Source organism: Neophocaena asiaeorientalis, unplaced genomic scaffold (genome assembly GCF_003031525.2).
Source record: "Neophocaena asiaeorientalis asiaeorientalis breed wild unplaced genomic scaffold, Neophocaena_asiaeorientalis_V1.1 scaffold87, whole genome shotgun sequence".
Lineage (NCBI taxonomy): Eukaryota > Metazoa > Chordata > Mammalia > Artiodactyla > Phocoenidae > Neophocaena > Neophocaena asiaeorientalis.
Window position 1 is genome coordinate 2722323 of NW_020175432.1, and position 25981 is coordinate 2748303.

Consider the following 25981-nt stretch of genomic DNA (forward strand, 5'->3'; position numbering starts at 1 on the left):
GCCCGCCCCTATCCCACCGGGTCACTGTCTCCCAAGCCGAGACCGCCCCCGGGGTCGCCTGGCTGGGACGAACTGGTGTTTTGGTTTTGTTGTCCAGCACGCAGACAAGCGCGGATAAACGCTGGGCGGCCCCGAGCTGTGTCCTAGTTTAGTCGCCACATCTACGTGGGCCTCAGTTTCCTCCACCGGACAATGGGAAGACAGCTGACATTTACTGCGGGCGCCGGGCTCGGCCTTCGGGAGGGGGGTGGGAGGGGATGCCCACCCCGAGGGGCGGGGAAGGGAACCGAGAGCCCTGAGGTACGAGCTGGGGACACTAGCCAGGCAGGATTCGAATCCCCGGTTGGCTCCCGGCACCCCCTCCTTACCTCCAGCCCCCTTTCGTCCCTCTCCCTCCGTTTCTACTCCCCTCCACTTCTCCCCCGCCTCCTCTCCTCCCTCCCTCCCTTCCCGGCCCGGCCCCCTTCGCCCCACGCCCCGTTCGGCAGCCCCGCGGGGCTGCTAATTAAATGCAGGGCTGGGGGAAGGGGGACGGCACGCGGTTAACCCCTCCCTGCCGGGCCGTGAAGTGCTGTTGCAGCCGGAGAGGGAGGGACATGTCCGCTGCCAAACTCCCCTCCGCCCAGGACTTCAGGTCCTAGGACAAGCCCATTTGATGAATGGGTAGATAGAGGCTAAGGGGCCGACCCCAAGGTTCTGGGCAAGGCCGGATTTATCAGGGCCTCCTAACAGGGGGGTTGGAGCGGGCACATAGTGGAAGGGAAAAGGGAATTATAGTGAGTGAGAAATAAACAAAGGGAGAAAGGCAGAGATGGAGGGAGAGAGAGCGGGAGAGGGAGGGAAGCAAAGTCTGGTGGAGAAGCACAGAGACAGAGACCAGAGAGAAAGGAGGTGGGAAGAGAGACCAGCTTGAGAAGGCAGGAGACACAGGAAGAGACAAATGACTGTTTTTAAATCAAGCCACATTTTTTCACTGGGATGCAGGGCCTGTGGCTGGGGACTGGACCCAGTCTTCTGTCTCGTTGGCATGAAGAGAAGGTGACATTATAAATCTGTACAAGGAAAATACAGTGACTGTCTCCTAGGGATGATCAGTATGTGTGGTGATAAGGGACTCACAGGCCACCCCGGGAGCTGGAGGCCCCAACCGTCCTGGAGGCTCACAGGGCAGGATCCCTGATGCTGGCTGCGGCCCCAGCCTGGCTCACCCACTGCCCACTGACCTCTGACAGGGCTTTGTGGCCTGAAATGCCCAGGGAGCTGTAGGTCACTCCAAGTCCCCACCATGCCCCTGCAGCTCTGGGTCAGGTGGAGAGGACCCAGACACTGGTATTTCACTGCCTGGCTTCCCCTTCCCTCCGCACACTGGCTACTGCCATTGTCAAGCTGGGTAAACTGAGGTTCTGAGAGGGGCCCCCATTCTTGGGGTGGAAATAAGTGAAAACATAGGTAAAATAATATCTGGCAGTGACAAGAGCTATGAAGAAATCTCACTGGGAGGAAGGGAGTGGTGAATACAGAGGGTCCTTGACACCTGCAGACAAAGGGGGCTCCATGAGGAGGCACCTGGGAAGGATGTGCCTGAAAGCTGGATCAGCGAGTGCAAAGGCCCTGAGGTAGGGCTGCAAGGTGTGTTGGAAGAGACTCAAGGAAGAGGCCTGGAGTGGGGTGAGGAAAGGGGAGGTGGGAGAAGGTAAGGGGTGGGGGGGGAATCGCAGGGGCATCCATGTTGTCAGCAGCTGGAGTGGGGGATAGTTGGAGTCCTTGCCAGCCCAGGTAGAGCCCGTGACTACCCTCCCTGCCTCTGTTTCCCCACCAGTCTCCATGTTCCAGAGGATGCAGGGGAGGCACAGGGGGCATAGGGACTGCCAAGGGTCACAGGGATCCATCTTCTGCCCTCTGTGAGTGCCACCCTGGCCTCCTCACACTCTCTGTGGCTCCCTGCCCACCTCCCTGCCACCCCTTAGCTCTCTGCCCACTGCTGCCATCGAGCCACCCAACCCTTGCCCATGGTGTTCCCTCACCAGTGCCCACCTCAGGAGACACCCTGCAGCTCCCCTACCGAGCAGAGCCCAGAGACTCTCCCTTGGCTGGCTCCCCAACGCCCCTGGGCCCCTCACTCAGCCTCCTCACCCCCAGTTTGGCTGCAAGCTCTGTAGGGAGGGGGTGGCTTAGGAGACAGAGAGGCTGATGGAAATGGGAGAAGGTGGGCATCAGGGTCCTTGAGCCTGGGTAAAAATAGCTGTCCCCTCTGCCCCTGCCCCCTTTGAGGAGGCGGTAGTGATGGTGGCTGCAGTGATGGGGGATGTGCCCAGAGGAGCATCCGGCAGGGCCCGTGTTGCCATGGTGATACTGACTCAGAGGCAGAGGCAGGTAGCAGCATCTGGTACCCAGCCGGCCCGCCTCTGCACTCACAGCACCCTCCCCAACCCCCACCCTGTAGCCTCCACTCCACTCCACTCATTTTCTGAGACTAGAGAGGGGTGGGTGAGGCCCTGTGGCAGCTGGATAAGTTCCTCCACAACCCCCATCCAATCACCTGCTGGAAGGTGGGGGACAATGTTCTCACTGCACTGACTTGGGTACCAGGTCTTCCTCCCTCCATTCACCTGTCATCCTGCCCATCTGTCTGTCTGTCTGTCCATCCCTCGTTCATACATCCGCCTAACATTTATGGACCACCTCCTGTGTGCCCACATCGTTCACAGCACAGGGCAGTTACCTCATGCCCGTGCAGTCAAGGTATCAGAGAGGGGTCTGGGCTGGGAGGATGTGGGTGAAGACCCCCAGGCCACTTGGGTCCAGGCCTCAAGATGCTGAGGCCCCCTTCTCTCCCTCCTGCTCTCAGTCTCTCCCCCTCTTCCTGCGTCTTTCAGTCTCTCTGCCTCTTCATCTCAAGGTACAGCCCAGACCCTTCCCTACACTCCTCAGGCCCCACAGCTGCTGCCCACCTCCCTCCACCCTCTTTACTTATTCCACTCCAGCCACACCAGCCACTGCACTTTTCCTCCAGCACACCGGCTCATTCCCACCTCAGGGCCTTTGCACATGCTGCTCTCCCTGCCTGGAAGACCCTTAGGGTCTTCACCTGTGTTTTTATCTTGTTTAATTCTTGGTTTCCCAATTATCTCTCTACCCCCCCAGGGTATGCCTTCACTTCTCCAACTGTGAAATTGGCATGGTGAGCACAGTATGACTTTACAGTGAGGGGTGGGGATTATGTGCTTAGAACTGTGCCCGACTGCAGAGTAAAAACTCAACAAACAGCTCAGATGTCCAGGAGCTGTTGAAGGATAATCAAAAAATGTGATCCATTCATACAACGGAATATTATTATTCAGCCAAAGAAAGGAATGAAGCACTGATACACACTACAACACGTATGAACCCTGAAACTATTACGCTGAGTGAAAGAAGCCAGACACAAAAGGCTGTATAGTATGTGATTCCATTTATGTGAAATGTCCAGAACAGGCAAATCCACAGAGAGACAGAAAGCAGAGTAGTGGTTGCCAGGGGCTGAGGAGGAGGGAGTGGGTGTGGGGTTTCTTTCTGGGGTGATGAAAATGTTCTGGAACTAGATACAGGTGGTGGTTGCACAACATCCTGAATGTACTAAATGCCACTGAATTGCTCACTTTAAAATGGTTGATTTTATGTTAGTGAATGTTACCTCCATTTTTTTTTTAAAGGACATTAGGTAAAAACTAAGGAAATCTGAATAAAGGGTGGACTTTAGGCAATAATGGTCAACCTCCTGTGTCTCCAAGACACCCAGCACGCACCTTCCCCAGGGCCTTTGTGCCTGCAGTTCCCTCTAGCTGGAGGTTTCAAGTGACAGAGAAGCTGGATCAGACCCCAGGGGGCCAAGGCACAGTCTGACTCCAATTGCTTCCCTCGCCTTCCTGTGGCCACAAGAAAGGTCAAGGGGCTCGGTGGTTAGGATGGAGTGTGCCCGGGAGGCTGAGTGGTTGGGATGACATCAAAGATATTTGGGTCCCTTGGAGGGGACGGTCTGTTCCTCTGGGGGAGGGAGAAGGATCTGTAACCTATGTGGGGTCCCAAAGCAAGTGGGCAGGGAAGGCAATGGAATTCAGTCCAGCTGGGGGCCCTGTCCTAGGGGCCTGCTTCTAGCAGCCTCATGAACACAAACAGCAAGATCCATTTTCTAATTTTTAAGGAAAACTGCTGAGTAATGAAGATCTCCCTGGACAGTGTTGCTGCGCCCGGGCCTCCCCATCCAGGAACCGAGACTTCTGGGGTTTGTGGAAAAGGCTTCGCCCTTCCAGAGAGTTCTGGGGAACCTTGTCGAGTCTCTCCATGGCAACAGGGAGGGAGGGAGGCCACGTTGCCACCCTTCACACGGACTTGGGCACTTGGGGACATCCCACAGCCCTGCTGGCCTTGGACGCTTAATGTGCTGGAGGGGTGCAGCGTGGAGGGACAGGTCCTGGGGGTGCTTACAGGGACAGCCTTCAAAGGAACAGAGAAGGGAATGAGGGAGGGGAAGATGCATGAGGACTCGCCAAGTATTTTTAGGCACTGAATGCAGCCCTGAAATATTTCCATGGCCACTCCCGGAGAATGAGCTGGGTGACTATTTCGGTGCCTGGTTCCAGCGGGGGCAGAGTGGGGGTGAGTCACTGCTGGGTGGCTGGGCAAAGACCAGGAAGGGGCTCTCAGGGCAGGACGTTGGGCCTGTAAGGTGACGGCTCCCTGGCCCGGGGCTAGGTGTCTGGTGCTGGGCTCCAGGGTACAGAGGACAGTGGCCTGGCCACTCCCTGTAGCATGGCACCACTGCCCAGGTCCCCCCTGGACAGCAAGCCAATCACATTGACCCCACGGCTTATGGAGGTAAAGAGGGTCCCGGGTGAGGTTTCAGACACTCCACAGGTGCTCGGTGAAGCGCCTCTCCTATGTTTTCAGGCACGTATGAGGGACTTCCCTGGAGGGCCAGTGGTTAAGACTCTGCGCTTCCACTACAGGGGGTACGGACTTGATCCCTGGTGGGGGGTGGGGAAAAGCACATATGGAGCACTAGCTGTATGTCTACCAACCACCCTCCCTTCATGTAATCCTCCCAACAATCCCTGTGAGGTGGAGTCCCCTACTATCCCTGCTGACCAGTGAGGAAACTGAAGCACAGTGGGGTTACACTTGCTGGCCCTCTGTGTGTTTCAAACTCTGTCCCTCAACTGAGGCTATAGCCAGGGGAGTGAATTTTAAAGCAGGTGCCGAGGGACTTCCCTGGTGGTCCAGTGGGTAAGACTCCATGCTCCCAGTGCAGGGGGCCCAGGTTCTATCCCTGGTTGGGGAACTAGATCCCACACGCATGCCGCAACTAAGAAGTCCACATGCCGCAAGTAAAGACCCCGCACACTTCAGTGAAGATCCCGTGTGCTGCAACTAAGACCCAGTGCAGCCAAAAATAAATAAATAAATAAATATTTAAAAAAAAAAAACAGGTGCCGACTTCACCTGCCCCCATTCCTAATTCTACACCTGACAAAACTGACCTGAGAGAAGGTAAACGGATCCTCCAAGTTCAAGGAGGGGACAGAGGGAGGAGCTCAGAGGAGGCTCTGGAGCGGTGTGTCCTGGGGGCTGTGTGCCCTGGGGAGGGTCGCTCACCTTCTCTGTGTCTGCGCCTAGGCACTGCCTGGCACATGTTAGACTGTTGTTAGTTCACGGCCCTGGGTCTCTTCATCCTCTCTGCCCTTCCCAAGCAGGCCATGGAAGCTCAAGGGATTTGCACTTGCTGTTCCCTCTACCTGTTGTTCCCTGCTCTCTTTCCGAGGCCAGAAGCTTCTCGTTGTTCGGGAATTGGTTTGACCACGTCCCCCTTCGACTCTTTGGAAAGGACCCACCCCAGCATCCTGAGCTTCCCGCAGAACAACAAGCCTGTCTGCCTGGGCCCTCACGGCACCCCTGCCCCTTCTCCCGTCACCTCTACAGCCTCTACCTTGGGCTGAGCCCCCAGCACTGCCTCCTCTTGGTCTCTTGGCTTTCACCCTTGCCTCAGTCTGTTCCAGAACGTTCTGCGGCTTCCCATTTTGCTCAGGGCTTGCACCCGCCCCATTTCCTGTCCTCTCACTTTGCTCCGGTCACCACTTGGCACAGGACCTTTGCACAGGCTGTCTCCCTGTCAGGAACGCTCTTCCCCCAGATGGCTGGCTCCTTTGCCTCCCTCAAACCCTTTTCTTGAATGTCACCCCCTGGCCTGGCCAGACCACCTCTCTCCCCCACCCTTGCTTTCTGCTCTGAATTTATGCATTCGGCTTGTTTGTTGCCAGCTCACCCCTGTGGAAGGTAAGGGCCACCATGGTGGGGACTCTCTGCCTAATTCACAGCTGAGTCTCCAGTGCCTGGGATGGAGCTGTGGCCCCAGTTCCTCCGCCCCCGGCCAGCCCTCCTCTCCCGTTGTGGCGGGCAGCTTCCCCCACTGAGATCGTTTAAGTGGACATCAGACCATTTCCCACAGGCCAAGCGGCCCTTTCTCCACAGAGAGATGTCAGAGGACACCAAAGCACATGCTGAGCCGGTAGGGGCACACATGCTGCTGATGCCAGGACACGGGGACCCCAGGGTCCAGTTGAATGGGTGGGGAGGACAGCGGCCGTCAAGCCTGCCTGGAGGACGTGGGAGGCAGCAGTCTGGGGGCAGGGCTTCCCGGGGGAGGTGCTCTTGGAGCAGCAGGTGAGGCCCAGGAGAGGAGGAATCCACGCAGAAGTGTGTGCAGGCGGGAAAGCAAGAGACACCCTCCCACCCACCACCAGCTTGCGGGGGCTGCTGCTTGAGGCTGCCCACTGAATCCAGGTCTCTGAAATGGACTCATGGCCCCAGGGTGAGGCAGCGGGGCCATCCAGGCTGGCGCTGGCCCCAGGCTGAGTCACACCCTGGGTGTGTGGCTCTCCCTGACCTGTAGCAGCTGGAGCAAACTCCAAGGGGAGGAGGTCGGGGCCTACAGGAACCACCTACACTTAACCACCTACACTTAAGGTAGCCCGCAGGCTGCAGGCCATGCAGCAGTCAGCTGATGGGGGTGAAAACCCCTGGGGACAGACCATCAGAAGGGCAGAAAGGAGGCCGAGTTGTGGGAACCAGGCCAACACTTTTGGTTTCTCTTCTTGTTGAAGGGGTTGAGGCTGTTTTCTTGAAACCAACCAGGAAGAAGACTGGAAAACGGGCCTGTCCCGACACCCAGCTCAGGAGGACGACGCCTTCCGGAAGCCCACGGCACCTAAGCGGCCAGGGCCGGGGAAGCGGCTCATATCACCAGCGGGCAAGGAGAGAAATGGGAGCCCGGACTGCCCGGCTGGAAAGGTCAGGGTTGCCTGGCTCGGCTGGTGGCGCGGGCGGGAAGCCGCGCTTACGCACGCCGAGGATGCGCCCCCGCGCGGAGACGGGGCGCGTCCGAGACCCACGACCCTGAGCTGCGAATGGGCCCTTGGGAACGTCTGAACACGTTCCTGGTCCAGAGCTGGTTAAGGGAAGAAAAACCAAACTGCGGAGAGCAGGAAGGGGCGGGGCTCCTAAAGGGCTTCCCATTCACAGCCGCGCAGGACACCAGAGCCCCACGGATTTCATCAAAGCCTGACTGGAGACGACCCGCACCCGGCAGGGGGGAGACCTAGCCCCCCAGACCAAGGCCCCGGAGGCCATAATGGGACTCTGCGTCCAGGGCCATGGGGGAGGGGAGTTGTGAACACGGGCCCCTCCCTCCCCAACCGTCCTTCTCTTCTGGCGCCTTCATGTCAGCCGGGCCCCTGCACAGCCCACGTCTGTGATGAGGAAGGTGGGTTCTCAGGGCCCAGGTCACACTCAGACCCCACACCCCTGTCCTCAACCTACGCCAAAGTGTTGCTTTGTCACTAGGCAGGGATTCAGGCAGCAGCAGGTCCCTGGAGGGGGGGCCCGGGGAAGAAGCAATGATGGGGGTGAGAGTGGCGGCAGGGAATGGCACTCTCCAGATAGGATGGGGCTGAGAAATCTTAGTCAGAGGTCTTCGAGCTAGCTAGGCCAGCACTTTGCAGACCTGATAAGTGGCAGTTCTACAGGTACCACCACCTTTTCTTCCCATCACCCCTCAGAACCGTTCTCAACCCCGTGACAGGTAGAACCCGCACCCACAGGAACCGGCCTCCTAACACCAGCCTGTCTCTGCGGTTCCCAGGAATATCGGTCAGCAGACCATGTCACCGGAAACATTTTCACAAGTGCTGGCTCAGCGTCTCAAGCAAATTACTGGGTTGTGGAGAGGCAGTGCCCCGACTTGAAGAAGAGGTAAAAGGTTCACGAAAACCTTCCTCATGTGTTCCTCGAAGCAGCCGCCTGTCATGGCTTCTCTCTCGGTGAACTCTGGTGTGAATGGTGCTTGCAAAACAGGGACGGAGGGCAGAACACTGGTGGCAACGCCAGGCGGTGTGGGTGTCCCGCTGGCTCCCACCTGGGACTTTCCTCCCCCCACCTCCCCACAAAGAGAGGCGGGGGTCGCCTACTGCCCAGAGCCCAGTCTTGCCTTCCACCTTTTGTAAGGGGCTGCTGAGGGACATGGGAACCAGTGTCCCAACGAAATGCTTCCCCTCAGTGAGAGGCCACAGGGTACAAAAGGAAACTGCTTGCATGGGGCTGTGATTTCCTGAGGACACTACCTACTAGATGCACCCAGTGGTTCAAAAGGAATTATGGATTTACAGTTTGTAGTTGTATTTGTTTTTATTTTTGTAACACAAAGAGGGAGAGAGGAAGTGAAGGGACAGGGCCCAGCGTCGTCCCCCAGAACAGCTTCTGAGGCATACGTTCGCCTGGGTTCGTTTTGAAAAGGCAATTTTGGGGTCCGTGTTTTAGGAAACTCTCCAGGCTGTCAATCTCAGCGCAAGCAGCTTAAAATAAAAACCTCCCATCTGTTCGCCACACAGGGATCTAACACAAAATGCAAAACAAACCTGTTTGGAAAATGCCTGCCCTTAAAACAAGAGTGAGGGCTTTAAAGATTCATTAAACACAGAATCTTCCAGGAATCAAGTTGGCTGCGACTTCACAAAACCAAAAGCACAGAATAACGTTTCCAACTGTAGAACTGCTGGCTGACAAAAAAAGAGGAGGATCACAAGATGACAGGCAGGGGGGTCCTCCCCCAACACCTGCCTCTTCTTTTTGTTCTGAACAGACTCATAAACTGGAGAGTAGAAACGCGGCCTTGCGGGTGGAAGCAGATGCCCAGTGGCGGTGGCTCAATCTCTGGGGAACAGAGGGGCGGCTCACTGTTTGCCCGCCTGTCTGCCTGGCTTCTTTTCTGGTTGACCTCTGCCGGTGCCTGGGATTCCACCTCGGCCCCGGCCACCAAACACACCTGTGAGACAGGGGAAAGGGGCTTTAGCAGAGCGGGGCTGGGAGGCCCACTGTGGACTGGGACCAGGAACTGGAATCCTTAGACTGTGGCCAAGTTGTTTAATCCCTCTGGGTCTCAGCTTCCACTTCTGTAAAGTGAGGGCAGTGATCCTACCTCTGGCGGGAAGGGCAGGCTGAGAATCTGAGATGGAGTGTCGACCAGGGCTGGGCATGGGTAGTGCTCCAGAACATTCTCAGTGTGACAAGGGACCAGACCAGGCCCCCCAGGGGTGTGAAGGATGCCAGGGAGGACAGAGGTTGGCACCAAGTCACACTGGGGCTTGGGGCGGGCTTCCTGGAAGAGAGGGCTGGGGGCCAAGGTGGAGGGCAGTCACCAGAAGGACAAAGCCAGAAGGGCTTCCAGGAGGAGGAGGGTGGGGGGGGCACGAACTAAGACAAGGCCTGGACTCAGTCCAGGGATGGGGCAATGACCCCCAGCTGTGAGGCTGGGAGCTGCACCAGGGGACCTGGGCCTTCCTTGCTCTGGCACCACCCGCATCTGGCCCAGGAGAGAAACGACTGGGTGGTTTGTGCGTGTCCAGCCTGGAGAAGGGGCAGGGGAGCCTCCTGAGCCCTGACCTCTGCAGTCAGTGGTGGGGCTGTTTCCAAAATACATTTTACGTGGAACAATGGCACTGCTGTTGGGGGAGGTGAGTAGTCGGAGGGAGGGCATGCCCCCGGCCCAGGGAGGTCCCAGAAGGATCAGGGCAGCATGGGGACATAGAAATGTACACACAGGCCCCCTTCCTCCACAGACATGCAGGGGGCCCTCTGGGGACAGAAGCCAATGCTGGCAGGGTCTGCCTAACCTCACGTCTCATGGGGCAAGACCAGCTTTGCCAAGGGGAGCCTGGCTATGCGGGGACCCCTGTGAAATTCCCACTGGCTGTGGAAGGCCCTGTGGCCTCCGTTTGGAGCCGCCCGAGCAAGCCGCTCTCCCCGTCCTCCCTGCTCCTTCAGGCAGTTTACTTGACAGTGGTGGCCCCCAGTGAAGGGTCTAGCCCTGGGGACAGGTCCTGGGACCCCTGGGACCCTGCTCACCCCCATCCTAGGCTACTCTCCACCTGGGGTGCCCTCCTGCCCTCTTCCACCTGGCTCCTTTCTGATTGTCACGTGAGCCTCAGCTCATGGCTGGCTCCTGTGTCCTTCCCAGCCCTGCCCACGAGCCTCCAAGGTGGGCCCCGGGCCTGGCACACAGGAGGCCCCTCCAGATGCAAGAGACAAAGCCAGGTCCCTCCAAGAACAGGAGCCGGGCGGGGGAGGTGGGGAAGGGCAGGGTCTGCAGATGGCCTCTGGGCTCAGGCCCCAGCTGACTGCACAAGTTTAATTTTATGCCAGATTTATAATCTCAGGGTGGTGTGCTGGGATCTATCCAAAAGGCGTGACCTTGGCTTTGTATAAAGGAGTCATAGCAGGGAAGGGTCCCATGCCGGGGCCCCGCGCTGGGGTACTCACCCGCAGTCTAGTGAGGTGGGCACTGCAGGACCCTCTCTGCAGAGGGGAAACTGAGCCTTGGCGAGGTGCCCAGAGCACCTGCCAGGAAACACAGGCAGGGCTCAAGTCCCAGGTCTATGTGGGCCTGGACCCAGACCTAAGGGAGCACTGAGAGCCACTGCGGGGCAGGAGGGCCCAGGTGGGTGAGGGTCAGCACTGACCACCAGGACTCAGCTGGGCTCCCCGGGTTGGGCTCCTGCGGTGGGTACAGGTGGCAACCAGCAGCGTCAGCTGTTCTGCAGAGGAGCCCCATGAGTCACAGCCCCCCAGCTCCACGTAGGAGGGGCTCTGAGCCAGGGCCTCGGCACCATGACGGCACCAGCCAAGAATGTCAACACTGGGCCGGGACGGATGCCACGTGCTAGAGTCACCCCCGCCAATGGGGAGGCCCCAGCAGCCTGCTAGGGAGGAAGCAGGGAGAGAAGGGCATACCTCGCCCGGCGCCCCCCATTCCGCGGCCCTTCTGCTGCTTCTGCTGCTGCAGGCCACCGCGGCCGCGGCCCTTGGCCACCACCTCCTCCTTGACCATGTCGATGATCTCATCAGGGATGCGCAGGTACTTGATGGTGCTGCCGCGGATGTAGCACTCAGGCATCCGCCAGAATTTGTCCCCGTCCTGTGAGAGAGGGTGTGTGTGTCAGATCTTTGGGGGGGTGGTAGGGTCCCTGCAGAGCAGGTGCAGATGGCCGGGGCAGCATCTGTCCCCTCAGGCCGCCTGCACCTGGCATCGCCCCCGCAGGCTGCAAAGTTCTTCGTCCTGGATGGGACACTGGAGGGGCCGCCCTCCAGCAGGATCTCTCCAGATCCTTGGCAGCCCTTCACACATGACAGAGGGTGGGGCAGGGCCTCGTGAGAAGCCTCCGTGTCCTCAGCCTGTCCTCCAGTGGGGGATGCAGCCCGAAGCCTGGAGAGGGGTGAGGCTGTCCCACGTGCCAGGTGCTGCCACAGCCCAGCTCCTCCCCCTCCTGCCCCCAGTCTTCCAGAACTCACCTTCTGGAACCCTCTCTATGCACCCTGACTCATTCATTCACACAAGTATCTCATGGCAGGGTCTGAGCTGGGCATGGGACACAAGTGAGCAGGACAGAAACCCTGTGTGATGGGTGAAGAGCGCCAGGACGGGGGTAGGGAGCCAGGACTGGGGCCAGCCAGGGGCAGCTCCCAGTGATGCCCGTTTCCAGGAGAGCTAATGGAAGCTAGAGAGACAAGGGGCTTGTAAAGTTGCAGACTCCTGAGCAACGCCAACCCTGCAGTTCTTAGGATGCTGACTGTTTCCCCACCACCACCAAATACCCTGCGACCAGCAAAAGGCCTTCCCTCCACGCTACCTCCTGCTGCTCTTGGGCGGGAGCCCGGGGCCTCATCCATCAGATGAATTCTCTGGCCCCACCCCTGTTGCCCAGGCCAGAAGCCTGGTAACCCTCCCCCGCCACGCCTAGAAATCAGACCAAGACACCTCCCTGCTTAGATCCCAATCAGCGCCCCGTTGGCCCAAGGACGAGGTCCAAACTCCTCAGTGTGGTTCCAGAGGGCCTGAGATCCAGCCCCACCCTGGCTGCCCTCTCTCGGCACTCGATGTGCCTTCCAGATGGAACTTTCTGGAACACAGTGGGCTTCCGGGCCCCAGCACTTTGCACACGCTGTTCCCACCTTTTCATGTCTGGCTAACTCCAGCCCTCAACAGGCCTTGCTTCCAGCCTCCCTGCAAGCCCCAGTCCTCCTGCATGACACTCATCGGCGGTGCCCAGGCCGATCTGGCCCAGCCCAGTGGAGGTACTCGGCAGGGACAAATGGAATGTTTGCGGGCCAACTCTTCCCAGGAGCACACACGAGAGCCCCCGACCCATACAGGAACCCCAAGAGGCCTCAGAGCATTCCTTTCCCAGAAATGGTAGGCGAGGGGCCAAGTCCGTGGGGATGCAAAGTACAGCCAGACAGAAACAATGATTGTGTGGAAGCTCAGGGCCGGGGCTGGGGCTGGGACCGGTGGATCAGCGCAAGGCTTTCCCTCAGCCAAGGGCAGGCCGAGCCCAGCGCGCTCCCTGTAGGAACAGGGTTTACTGTGCTTTCCATGGGGGCAGCTAAATGCCTCCCGACCCTTGCTCTCCTGTGCTTTCTCAGCCCCTGGGATCTCTGTGTTCAGCCACCTGCTACCCAAGGGAAGGAGGGGCTGCCATCACCTGTTTACAGATGAGGACTCCGGGTGGCCTGCGTGAGACGGTACCTCCCACCAGCCTCTCCTCCCAACCGCTGGGTCACAGAGGGGGACTCCCCAAGGGGGAGCCACGTGTCCACTCTCGGCTGGCCATGGAGGCCGGACGGACCTTGCCCTGAGACCCAGCGATTGGTTCTAGGTCCCAGAAGTGGACACAGACGTAACGGCGGCGTGCAGAAGGACAAGCGCTCAGCTGTGCTCTGTGGCATCGTCTGCCACAGGCACACTGGAAACGCCTGCCACCAGGAGGTCGGTCCCAAGAAGCAGGTCACAGAGCCGAGCAGGTGAGGGTAGGGGGTCACAGCCCTCTGTCTGCCTTTTGGGGTGTGAACTGTCCAGGAGCACAGACCGGGGTGAGAGTGGCTGCCTTGTGCTCTGCTGTATGCTGGCGTGGCGAGCCCTGGGGGCACGCTGCCAGACAGCCGGGCCCTGCCTGGGCCCTCCAGGAGCTTCCTCCTTGTAACATGAGGGGCTATCTTGGGCAGGGGGACGGAGACTGGAATCAAGGTGAAAGGAAAGCTCTAGCAGAACCCAGTGCAGATTAAGGGGAGGGAGTCCTGCCTTCATCACCGTCCTCATCACTCTGGGGATCATCCCAAGGCAGGGATGACCCTGGGGAACATTCTCCCCCACCCCGGCCCTGCACTTCCTGGTTTCAGGCCTCAGGGGAAACAAGCCCCCTGGTGGCCTGCATATCCCACAGTCACGCCACCACGGCCCACATGGTGGGCAATGCCCACAGCCAGGACCAAAGGCAGCAGAGGCTAACAAGGAGGGTGGGGCCTGCCCTGGAGGCCACCCCCTCCCTGTAGAGCAGGGATTTATGGCCAGAAGCACCCCCCAGGCCCAAGTCCTTCTTGGTCAGGGGTGGCACACGGGGATGCAGGAGCAGCTCAGTGCCTGCCGGGCAGCATCCCCGCAGGTGCAGAGTCCAGGGCACTAGAGAGACTTGGAGCCTTGTCCGGCTGTTCCCCCCAACATCCTGACTAGTCCCTCGAGCCCCGCCCCTGCAAGAGGCCCCACCCCTGGCAGGATGACTGGTGGTATAGGCTGCGGTAGGCACCCTCCCACTCCTCCCACATGTCCAGGGAAGGGCTTTTACCCCACTTGGAGGCGAGGACACTGAGGCTCTGTAAAGCCCCAGGTCCCAGTGCGCATTCCTGGCCACACGACCCCCACTCGCTCTGCCCACCAGACCGGAGCTGCCCCAAGGCCCCCAGGCAGCGAGTGCAGACTCGGGGTGGAGGGCACTCACCCTGGACGTGCAGATCACCTCACGCAAGTTGATGTTCATCCAGTTGTCGCAGCTCACCAGGTGCCCATTGTACGTCTCCCCGTTTTTGAGCTCCACCAACTGGAGAGAAAACGGGTCCCACGTCAGTCTCAGGCCCTAAGAGGGGTGCAGACTGACCCCGAAGAGCAGGCCACCACCACCGGGCCTCATTCAGACACATCCTCGGCTCTTCTTGGCACCCACTGGCCACAGCACACGGTGTCCAGGCCCCCAGGGGCCCACCTTACAGGAGACACGCTCTGCTTTCTCACTACGCTTTGCTGGGCATTGTAGACTTTCTACGATGAAACCATTTTTTTGTGTGCGGAAGAAACAAACAGACAAACCCCCCCCCCCCGCCCCACGTCTTTAAAGGAATGAGTAAGGGTGGCCAGGGGCCAGGCAGGTGCCCGGTGATGGCGCACATGTGATCCTTGGTGGTCTGGAAAAACTGTTTTTCATTGCAATAACTACTTGCTTATTTTGATGTGTTTCGGGAAAAGCGCATCATGCAGAAGACAGGCTTTTGCTAGGAAAAGGCTGAGACTTAAAAAAGAATCAACTTAGAGAATGAACTTATGGTTACCAGAGGGGATTGGTGGGGGGAAGGGATAGTTAGGGAATTTGGGATTGACATGTACACAGGACTATATTTAAAATGGATAACTAACAAGGACCTACTGTACAGCACAGGGAACTCCGCTCAATATTATGTAACAACCTAAATGGGAAAAGAATTTGAAAAAGAATAGACACGTGTATATGTATAACCGAATCACTTTGCTGTACACCTGAAACTAACAACATTGTTAATCAACTATACTCCAACATAAAATAAAAAGTTAAAAAAAAAAATCAACTCTCAGGGCTGGAGAGGCACTGGGCTCACAGCCGCCACCTCTGCACTGTTCCATGGGCCAGGCATGGGTGCAGGCGCTGGCATAATGAGCGCCAGCGGCAGCCTGGTCCGTGCCTATGACTTCCTGCTGAAGTTCCTGCTGGTGGGTGACAGTGACGTGGCGAGGGTGAGATCTTGGCGAGCCTGCAGGACGATACAGCCGAGTCCCCGTACGGCCACCTGGCAGACATCATGCGCTCTCCTGCTGCCTTCTGCAGTGCTGCAGACATTTTCCAGCTACTCTGCCCGTTTCCCCTGGCAACCACTTTAAGATTTAAAATATGATTTGTAAAGTCATCACTTTCAAGTTTGGAAAAAAAAAAAAAGAAATAAAAGGAATCAACTCAGCTATCAGCCCAAGAGAAACGAAGACATACATCCATGGAAAAATGTGTTCACGGATGTTCCCAGCAGCTAAAATCTTCACGAACAGCCAAAAAGTGGTAACAACCCAAATGTCCATCATCAGTGGACAAATGGATAAATAAAATGTGATGTATCCACACAATGGAATATCACCTGGCCGTAAGGAATGAAGCTTTGACACATGCTACAATGTGGACAAACCCCAAGAACATCATGCTGAGTGAAGGAAGCCAGACACGAAAAGCCGCATGTTGTGTGATCCCACTTACAGGAAATGTCCAGAATAGACAAATCCACAGAGACAGAAAGCAGATTCGTGGTTGCCCGGGGCTGGGGCGGGGGGCGGGTGGAGGGGGAGGGGAGCAGCTGCAAATGGAAACTGGGTCACCTTTTGGGGTGACAGGATTGCTCTGGAACTACATAGAGGTGGTGGTTGCACAAAACTGTGAATGTACTGAACGTCCCTAAACTGTACTTCAAAAGGTTGAATTGTATGGTATGTGAATAACGTCTGAATTTAAAAAAAAAGAAAAGACAACAGAACATATTGACAGATACTACACTTTATCACGAAAGGACAAAGCAGCTTAGGGAATGAGCATCGCATGAACCTATCCATATTTTAAAAAATCATTCACGCTCACGCACACGTTAAAAGTCCAGATGTGTATATATCAAAGAATAGTTAAATTGTTGGGAAGATGAACAAAGAGGGGCTTCCACTTTCTCTGAATCTCTAGTATTTGACACTTTTAATAAGCATGCGTTACTTTGATCAGGAGCAGAAATGACACAGGTCCTGACGCATGTGGGAGGGAAAAAAGGACAGGCAGGAAGCGGCTTTGGCTGTAGGCACCTCACCCTTTGCCCAGTGTCCCTGTCCCTGTGCTGAGGCTGGTCCCCGCTGAAATGTGCCATCCCAGACCAGCATGTACTCACCATTGGGTGATTCTGAGCCGTTTTCAGCAGTGACAAAGGAAGCTGAAAGGCAAACAAAAGCACATGACTTGTTTCATCAGCCAGCGCTGTGGAGCCCTGGCCTCTGGGCAGGGCTGAGACTCCAGGAGCACACATTCCCCGACAGAAATGCAGCTTCTGAACTCTGCCCAAGCCCAGGACACATACCTGCCTCCTAGCTTAGGACAGAAAAGTCTCAGGAACACCCCCACCCCTGCAATTGCAAAGGCAGCTGCCCTCTGGTCTTGGCGCTGACCATTCCGGGCATTTCTTTGTAGCTCAGGCTGCACACAGTCCCACCCCTGACAGGACCAGGTGTAGCCCTCCATGCTTATCAACAGCACACGCACACGGGTTCTGCTGCTGCTTGAATTTTTTGCTCCACTGATGTTTCTGAGATACATCCAGGCTAACACATGCAGCTCTAGCTAGGCCTTTCATTGTCGGCATGGTAGGTGGTTATCATCACACCCACTTTGTGGACGGAGATACTGCGGCTTAGAGACTGAGGAACTTGCCCGGCACCAGTGAGCTAGTGAGAGACGGAGCTTGACTTGACCCCATCTGTCAGAAGCCAGTTTACGCTGAGCCCACAGGGGGCTCAGGGGGCAGCCCTGATTGAACCAAGAGTGATTTGGCCAGGCGCCACTGGCCTCCCAATCAGAGGCCACATCTGAGCTGGGTGTTCATAGAGGAATTCACCAGGTGAGAGGAAGAAACATTTCAGAAGAAGCCTGTGGTCACTGCAAGTGAGAGCAGATAAAGGATGGGATTTAAAAACGCCCCCTGATAAGGTGAACTTTCAAGATAGTTCTTTTCCCATTATTGCTGAATTTCTTTTTTATAAACAACATATAGTGTAACTGGGGAAAAAAAGTCAGTTCTTTTCATTTAGGGTACACAAATCACAACCCGTACACTGGGGCCTGTCTCTGGGTCTCCAGAACGGTGACTCAGGTGGCAGTGCTTGGGTCCAGGGTCCAGTGACAGCCTATCCAGTACAGCCAGGTGAAGGTTCTAGACCAAGGGCCCCACAAGATGGGAAACTGCCTCAGCAAGGACCACACCTTGCCCGAGCAACTTCGGAATCCTAAGTTGGCCTGAGCCCCAGGACTTCTTGGCAGGGGAGTCCCAGCCCACCCTCACCCTCCAACAGGGGGCAGCTGCTTCTCCAGGTGGTGGGGATTGTGAGGCCTCTCTCAGGAGGCCACAAGGGGCCCTCAACCCCCAGAGGATGGCTCCCTATGGAAGGGCTTGGTGGGGGGGATATCTCACATCCCACGGGCCTTCCCTAAGAGCCACCCGGGGAAGATCCAGGGGCGGCAGGAAGCCAGGCCCAAGCCCACTTCCTGCACTGGCTTCCTGGAAGGGCACGATAAGGAGGAAGAAGGAGCCACGTGGAGAGGAGGTGGCTGCTCCGAGGAGGGTGGGCAGGCAGGCTGGGGTCCCAATGTGGCCAACCTGCAGCTCCTGCCTTTTCCTCTGGAACGCATCTGTGTGATGCTGCCGGGTGCGGAGAGCTGGAGGCTCAGCCGCGCGTGCGCGAGCCACACACCCAGGGGGTATTTTACAACGGAGAAGCCTCACACTTTGCTGGGCAAGCCTGTTCTCTGTGCCCACAATGGGAATCTGGACCAGGGCGATGACACACCTAGGTCCTCCTCCCAGATCAGCAGAGAGGGGACAGGACCAGCTTAGCCCTGGAAGGCGAGAATGAAGATGGACTCAGTGCTGAGAGATGGAGGGAGGGTCACAGCAGTACAGTCAAGGCCCCTCTAGATGAGGCACCAGCGGTAGAGCAGTTGGGACCTGCCCAGGGACACGGAGCAAGATCCTGCTAAAGCCGGGGAAAGTAGGCTGATGCCTGTCGGCAGGGGACCCACAGACGTCCTTCAGTGGCATACAGAGCCTCTATGCCAGTCCCTCTCAGGTTGCCACCCTGTCCCAGCTACTGGCAGCACAGCCCTGAAGGACCCACAGCCTCCTTAGCTGTTGCTGGCAGTGTGCCCTCAGAATACGGCTGCGACACAGATGGGTCCAGCACCTGCTCACAACCCTCGCCTGCGCAGCCGCCCCCTAGGCAGGCCAGAGCCAGGCCTGACACGGTCCAGCAAACTGGCCCACTCTGCGCCTCACACACCATGCCCGGTGCTGCTGGCCAAGCTTTGTTCCTCGGTTCCCTCTGCCTGGGGTGCCCATCCCCAGGCTGGTGGCTGCTCCCTCGGCCAGGCCCTCATTATAACCCCATGGAGGGAACAAGGTTTCCACCTGGGCCACCCTCTGCTGTTTCTATTATAGGACGTAGCCAGTCTCTAATTAACTTGTTTATTTATTATGTCTCCCTGGCTAGACTGGAAGTGCCACAAGCCTCCTGCTAGACTGGAAAATTCAGAGGGTGTGGACTTTGTCCAGCACTGAACACCAGGGCCAGGCACACGTGAAGGACTCAGTAAATATTTTCTGAACAAATACAGCACACACCACCAAGGGAGGCACTTGGGGCAGCAATGCCAAGCAGTGGTCACATCTTGCCATCTTCTACGTCCTTGTCCCCAAACTGTGCTGGAGACAGAGGCGAAGGGAAAGGGAGGATCCCGGTGAACTTAAAAGCCAAGGGGAAGGGGCGGCGGCAGGAGTGGGGGGATGGAAGACACTTGAAGGTGCCAGGGAGACAGGAAAGGGCCAAACACCCAGTTCAGGGGGAGACAGGGTCATCCGGAGTCGGGAAAGTCATAAAAGAGTTTCAGGCATGAGAACTTTTTCTGGCCTTTCTCAGAACGCTTGGGGTCTGACCCTCAGGCCTGGACCAATCCAGGGCTAGACCTAATAGTATCCTGAAGCTCCCAACTCAGGAAGCGGTTGCAGACCACCCACTCCCTCGCCCACACCTCTGCTTCCGGCCCTGCCCTGACCACAGGGAACAGGCAGTGTGTCATGCCTTGTCCACTCCTGAACACTCCTCAGAAGGTGCGAACAGGCTGAATGAATGAATCTGTACTTCACACAGACACTGTTCTAGGCTCTGGGACTGTATGAGGATAAAAGACAAAGATCTTGTCTCCATGCCCAGTCCCTCAGACCAACTCTACCCTCCAGCAGAGAGGAACCTGCTTCCTTCTCTCCATCTTCACACTGACCAGGAGAATTTAGTGAGCCCTCATGGTCAGCTCTGAAAAATGTGCAGCAACCATGTCAGATCAACTCAGGTGCTGATGGACCAGGTACTCTCCCAAGAAGCTCCCAGCTCTCAATTCCTCTGTGTGGACCTCCGTTTCCCCGCTGGGGGCACAGACACTCTCTGGGTTAGATCTACAACTTCCACAACTTGTGAGCGCCATGGCCCTGGGGAGGCTTCCTGTCAGGGCCTCAATTTTTCTTTTTGTGAACTGGGAGGATGCAGTTAGCCCATCCTTAGCTCAAAATACCCCCTCTCCCTCTGAACAACATACTGTGTGACACAGGAAGAAGCAAACCCTTCTCTGGGTCTGTGTGTCAGCCTGAAAAAGAGAGGCACAGGAGGTTGTGCGGCTAGCATTCTAAGGGCCTTACAAGCCCTGAAATTCCCTAAATTGGTTTAATTTGAGAACGCACACCGGCCCCCTACTTCTTGGCCCTCTAGCTTTACAATCTATGAGGTTAGACTGGGTCGGATGCACTCGGAGTCACCTCCCTGCCCGAAGAGTCACTCTGCGGCATTCACCGGGCCCTTCGGTGGGTCCCCTTCCTCTCCGGCCTGTTTCCCCACCTGAAAAATGGGAAGACTGCGGCTAGACCGCTATACTATGATTACACGTTCGGTCAGTCCCAAGTTCCCCTGAGACCGACTTGCTGGGTGTCCTGAAAGAAGCCCCTGCCGTCCCCGGTCTGTTACCACCCCCTCGGGCCGGGGGTGGGAGGACTCGAGGCCCGGATGGCACGCTCGCTCCGCATCACCCCTGCCCCAGCACCCGCCCAGAGGGCCCTTGGCGGCCGGCTCCCCCGTCGTCTTGCCCTCACCATGGTGTCGGCGGGGACCGGGGTCACCGGCCACTTCCGCCACCGCCGCCGCCGCTCACGTTCCCGCCGGTAGCAGCCCCGCTGCGCGCCACTAGGCTGAAATGGAGTGGCAGCGACGCGAGCCAGTCAGAGAGGGGCTCGTGGGAAGGACAACCAATCCACGCAGAGTAAGGCGAGGCCTACTAAGCACGAGGGCGGGGCGGGCCGTGTTCTCACAGGAGAAATGAGGGACAGACTCGTAAAGTGCCGCCGTGAGTGCTGCAAAAGGGGGCGGAGCAATGTGCGCAGGCGCGGGAGGCCTTGTGGGCAAGAGCGCATGCGCAGGCGAAACCCTCGCGGATCTCGGCTCCACGCTGTGGGCGAAGGCGGTTATTACCTCCAGTTTCGAGAGAGAGAGAAATGGAAGCTGTTTGGTTGTTATTGGGATATGCTTATGTCTCCCTTCGGGCCCCTCCTCTCCTGAGTCTCATTATTGTAGTTGACCATTATCCAAGGCACGTCTTTTGGTAGGTTGGAATCCCGGCTGTGCCCTTTGAGCCTCAGTTTGCCTCCCTTTGAAATGGCCGTAATAATAGTGTATGCGCTATAAGGTTGCAGTGAGGACAGAACGAGTTAAGCCACGGAAAAGCACGTAGAACAGAATCTGGCACATACTGAGCACTTGATACACGGGTGTGCAACATTGAGCACCTACTATGGACCCGCTCCTAGAAACACATAAGTGAATAAACCAGACAAAACTCCAGGCCCTCCTGAGGCTTAGGAGCCCACTGAGGAGACGGCCGGTAAACAAAATAATTAGGAAAAGGTATTCGTTTCCTTGGGCTGCCGTAACAGAGTGATCAAACTGGGTGACTTTAAACCATAAAACTTGACCCAGAAGTTGAAATCAAGGTGTTGGCAGGGTTGGTTCCTTCTGAAGGATCTGAGGCACAATTCATCCTATGCCTCTCTCCCAGCAATCCTTGTAGTCTTTGGTTTATTTTTTATCTTTTTATAAATGTATTTATATTTCTTTTTGGCTGTGTTGTGTCTTCGTTGCTGCGTGCGGGCTTTCTCTAGTTGTGGCGAGCAGGAGCCACTCTTCACTGTGGTGTGTGGGCCTCTCACTGCGGTGGCTTCTCTTGTTCCAGAGCACGGGCTCTAGGCATGTAGGCTCAGTAGTTGTGGCGTACGGGCTTAGTTCTTCTGCGGCATGTGAGATCTTCCCAGACCAGGGCTCGAACCCGTGTCGCCTGCATTGGCAGGCAAATTCTTAACCACTGTGCCACCAGGGAAGTCCTGTAGGCCTTGGTTTATAAACTCATTACTCCAGTCTCTGCCTCTGACATCACATGGCTTTTCTCTGTCTCAGATCTTCCTCTTCTTTTCTATGAGGACACTCCTTTTTCTCTTATTAGGCCCACCCTAAATCTAGGATAAATTTCATCTTGAGATCCTTAATTATATCTGCAAAAAGACTTTATTTCAAATAAGGTCATATTCACAGATATGGGGGTTAGAACTTATCTATGTTATCCAAGATATGCTAGAACATTTCTTTTTAGGGACAATACTCAACCCACTACATCAAGTATTAGCTATGATTCCTTTGAACATAGACATTTATTTGAATAGTTCATGTCTCCTAGGTGACCATGCATGTACTTTCACACACTCACGAGCATATCTGCAGCCTAAATTTCCAGGAAAGGTCCAGCTGGATGACCATCGAGGGTTCCTTCCTCTGCCTTGACTTCACAGATGTCTTGACCTTCAGGTCTGTAAATGAGACATAGGTGTTCTCCTCCAGTGACTACCCTTTTCCAGGCCTCCTTAGTGTCAGCGCTGGCCCGAGAGCTTTTTCTTTTCTTTTTAATTTTTTGACTGCACCACGTGGCTTGTGGAATCTTAGTTCCACGACCAGGGATTGAACCCACCCCGGCAGTGACACTGACAAGTCCTAACCACTGGACGGCCAGGGAATTCCCGAAAGCTTTTTCTTACCAAGCCCAGAGCCAAGCTCTTCCAGCTGTAAAGTCCCTATTCCTCTCAGAGCCAGCTCAGGGAGCTCCTGATGCTCAGCTTCTCAATAAAAGATTACCCTGCATCAGGTCTACCCTGATCTACCCTCCAGGACCTGGTGAGGGGAAAGGGGTCTGGGGACCGGCTTTGCTATGAAGGGACTGAGTGACTCAGGCATGTTTCTCCCTCTCCCTTCTCGTTAAAAACAGGAATACAGGGGCTTCCCTGGTGGCGCAGTGGTTGAGAGTCCACCTGCCGTTGCAGGGGACATGGGTTCGTGCCCTGGTCCGGGAAGATCCCACATGCCGCAGAGCGGCTGGGCCCGTGAGCCATGGCCGCTGAGCCTGCGCGTCCGGAGCCTGTGCTCCGCAACGGGAGAGGCCACAACAGTGAGAGGCCCGCGTACCGCAAAAAAAACCCAGAAATACAGATCTTCCTGGACTTACGATGGGGTTACGTCCCAATAAACCCATCATACGTTGAAAATATTGTAAATTGAAAAGACATTTAATACATTTAGCCTACTAAACATCGTACCTTAAACGCACTCAGAACACTCACATTAGCCTATAGGGAGCAAAATCATCAAACACAAACCTATTTGATAAAATGTTGAATATCTTATGTAACGTGTTGAACACTGTACTGAAAGTAAAAAACAGAATAGTTTTAAGTGTATCAGTTATTTACCATTGTAACCATATGACTGACCGGGAGCTGAGGCTCACTGCCGACTGCCCAGCATCACGAGAGTGTATGTCTAGCCCCGGAAAAGATCAAAATTCAAAGTTCAGTTTCTGCTGAATGATTGCTTTTGCACGTCATGAAGTTGAAAAATCTGAAGTCAAACCATCATAAGTCGGGGACAGTCTGTGATCATCTCTGCTAATCAGGGTTACTGTGTGGAGTGATCACATGTGAAACCCATATAGAGTGCCAAGCACCTGGTAGCCCTGGACCCACAGTTGTCCTTCATGTCTTAGTTTGGGGTCTGCCCTCCCCCAGAAGCTGACCCTGAGATGAGGACTCAAGGACACATGGAGTATTCAGGGGGTGACCCCAGGAAGTCCCCACTGGGGATGGAGACCTGAGACAGGGAGGGAAGGATCCCTGCAGTGGATGCCAAAGAGCAGGTGACAAAGTGGGCACCTGAGGGTTAGTCCAGCTGTGGACCTTAGGGAGACAGCATAAGAGCTTGTGTCTCAAAGTGGTCCCACCCAGGGTCAGGGCAGAGTTCATTTTCCCCTCTATCATTGGCTTGGGGTTGCTCCCAGGGTTGCTGGTGAGGTCAGGGAAGTATGCAGGATGCTAGTAAGTGGCCACCAGTGATATGCCGATTGGGCTAGAGGGATCAGTGTGACCAGCAGAGCCTTATTTGCCGAGGGTAAAGGCCGCTTTGATGTAAACAACATAAACTGGGCTACGTGAAGTGCTCCAGCGTCAACATGGTGGTGGAAGTAGGAAGAAAATTGCATGCTGGTTCACCTCGTTCTGACTTTTCTATGTTCAGTCCTTCTCCTTTTGCACAACTGACAAACTCCTGTTCATCCTTGAAAATTCTGCTTGGGTGACCCCGTGTGGCGGACTATGGTTACTGCAGATTTGGTCAGCTCTTTCAACACAGGGGTGGCCAATCGGAGTTCTCCGTCCACCGGGGCATAGTCGTTGGCTAAAGAGGAGCAAGTGACCAACCAAGGCCAATTAGACTCACCCTTGGGACGGATACTGAGGGCCAGAAGGGAGAAAAGTGCTTTTCATAGAGGTTTTTTAAAGTGCAATAGTGAAAGCCCAGTGCCATCCCGACTGATCTTCTGGAAGAAGCTCTCTGCAGGTTGAATCTAACATAGAATTCCTCTGTGGAAAAGAGGCACAGTTTTAGCCCCTGGATCTAGCTATATCTGAAGTCATAAGGTGCGACTTTCCACTTATATGAGCCCAACAAGTTGTCTTTTTTTTTTTTTTTTTTTTTTTTTTTTTTTTTTTTGTCCGGGGGCCTCTCCCTTTTGTGGCCTCTCCCGTTGTGGAGCACAGGCTCCGGACATGCAGGTTCAGCGGCCATGGCTCACCGGCCCAGCTGCTCTGCGGCATGTGGGATCTTCCTGAACCGGGGCACGACCCCGTGTCCCCTGCATCGGCAGGCGTACTCTCAACCACTGCACCACCAGGGAAGCCCCAAGAAGTTGTCTTTTATTGCTTAATTCACTTGGAGTGTGGACTCTGTCCCTAGCAGTTGGCAGGCCCTTCACTAATGCATAGCTGCTCTGTGAATTCTTCAATGACTGCCCCCCCCAAATCTAATCTTTCCTTCTCTTATACTTTGAACTTCAGTAGCTTGCATTGATTTTCATCATTACCTGGTTTGTAATTGTACCACGCTGTAATTGCTCATTTGCACACTTAAGCCTTCTTGACCCTGACTTGTAGGAGCAACGTGAGAGTTTGCATGGGCCGCTATTTTAGGCTGTCAGCACAGTTTTTCCTTCCCCCCATCATGGACACATGACCCGGGCTCAACCAATCAGAGGTCTTCCCTGGAAGTCTCCTGGAATTGCAGAGCTGGAGTAATGTGAGTCCGGTACAGACATGGCCATATTTTCATTTTAGAGTCTTGGCCGTGTTTAATCCTGGATCCAGCTGTACCTGATGCTTCAGAAAATCGTCATCCTTTCCTATCCCTTGAAAATACTCCTCTATTTTTTTCCAGTCCAGTTTAAATTGTATTTCTGACAGCGGAAACCTGAAGAGTGTGAACCAAGGTACCTATCAAATTAAAAAAGATACACTATCCTCCACTTAAAAAAAGGGGGGGAGGGAGATCATAAAACTCGGTGCTGGCAAGGTTGTCGTGAAACTGGTAGACATATATTTTCTTTTAAGTGGGGGAGAAATTGCATTATGTTTCAAAATCCGTAAAAGTGTCACACCGTGCAACTAAGTAATTCACTTCTGAAATTTTATACTAAGGAGGTCTTGCAAGTGAAGGGAACTGCTCCATACCAAGACCTTGCAACAATGTTGCCAATTCTAAAACAGCAGAAAGAATATAAATGTCTAACAGCAGTGGACTGGTTGAGTAAGCTATGTTTCCTCCACTAGACAGAATATTTTCCATTCATTAAAAAATTATATGTAAATCCTCCCCCACCCCCAACCCCCGGGAGCAGGCAGTGGGCTGAGCTTAGTGGTTAGATTCTAAAACAGAGAGAAAACGCGGGGGGCTTCCCTGGTGGCGCAGTGGTTGGGAGTCCACCTGCCGGTGCAGGGGACATGGGTTCGCGCCCCGGTCCGGGAAGATCCCACATACCGCGGAGCGGCTGGGCCCGTGAGCTATGGCCGCTGGGCCTGCGGGTCCGGAGCCTGTGCTCCGCAACGGGAGGGAGAGGCCACA

At 55.6% G+C, this 25981-nt stretch overlaps 1 protein-coding gene across 1 annotated transcript; it reads right to left on the reverse strand.

The window, feature by feature from the left end:
- Positions 1-8696: 8696 nt before the first annotated feature.
- On the reverse strand, positions 8697-20690 carry LSM4 (LSM4 homolog, U6 small nuclear RNA and mRNA degradation associated). The gene is made up of 5 exons (XM_024767682.1): positions 20590-20690; positions 16576-16617; positions 14355-14453; positions 11317-11500; positions 8697-9352 (listed from the first exon to the last, which is right to left on the reverse strand). The coding sequence occupies exons 1-5, from the start codon at positions 20590-20592 to the stop codon at positions 9261-9263; spliced, it is 420 nt and encodes a 139-aa protein (XP_024623450.1). The 5' UTR covers positions 20593-20690; the 3' UTR covers positions 8697-9260.
- Positions 20691-25981: the final 5291 nt, after the last annotated feature.

What these genes read in the sequence shown, in the direction of transcription:
- LSM4 (XM_024767682.1), bottom strand. An exon ending in CGGCTCAGAATCACCCAATG is followed by an intron (nt 14,454 to 16,575) that starts GTGAGTACATGC and finishes TTTTCTCTCCAG; the next exon opens with TTGGTGGAGCTCAAAAACGG. An exon ending in AGGTGATCTGCACGTCCAGG is followed by an intron (nt 11,501 to 14,354) that starts GTGAGTGCCCTC and finishes CCTCTCTCACAG; the next exon opens with GACGGGGACAAATTCTGGCG.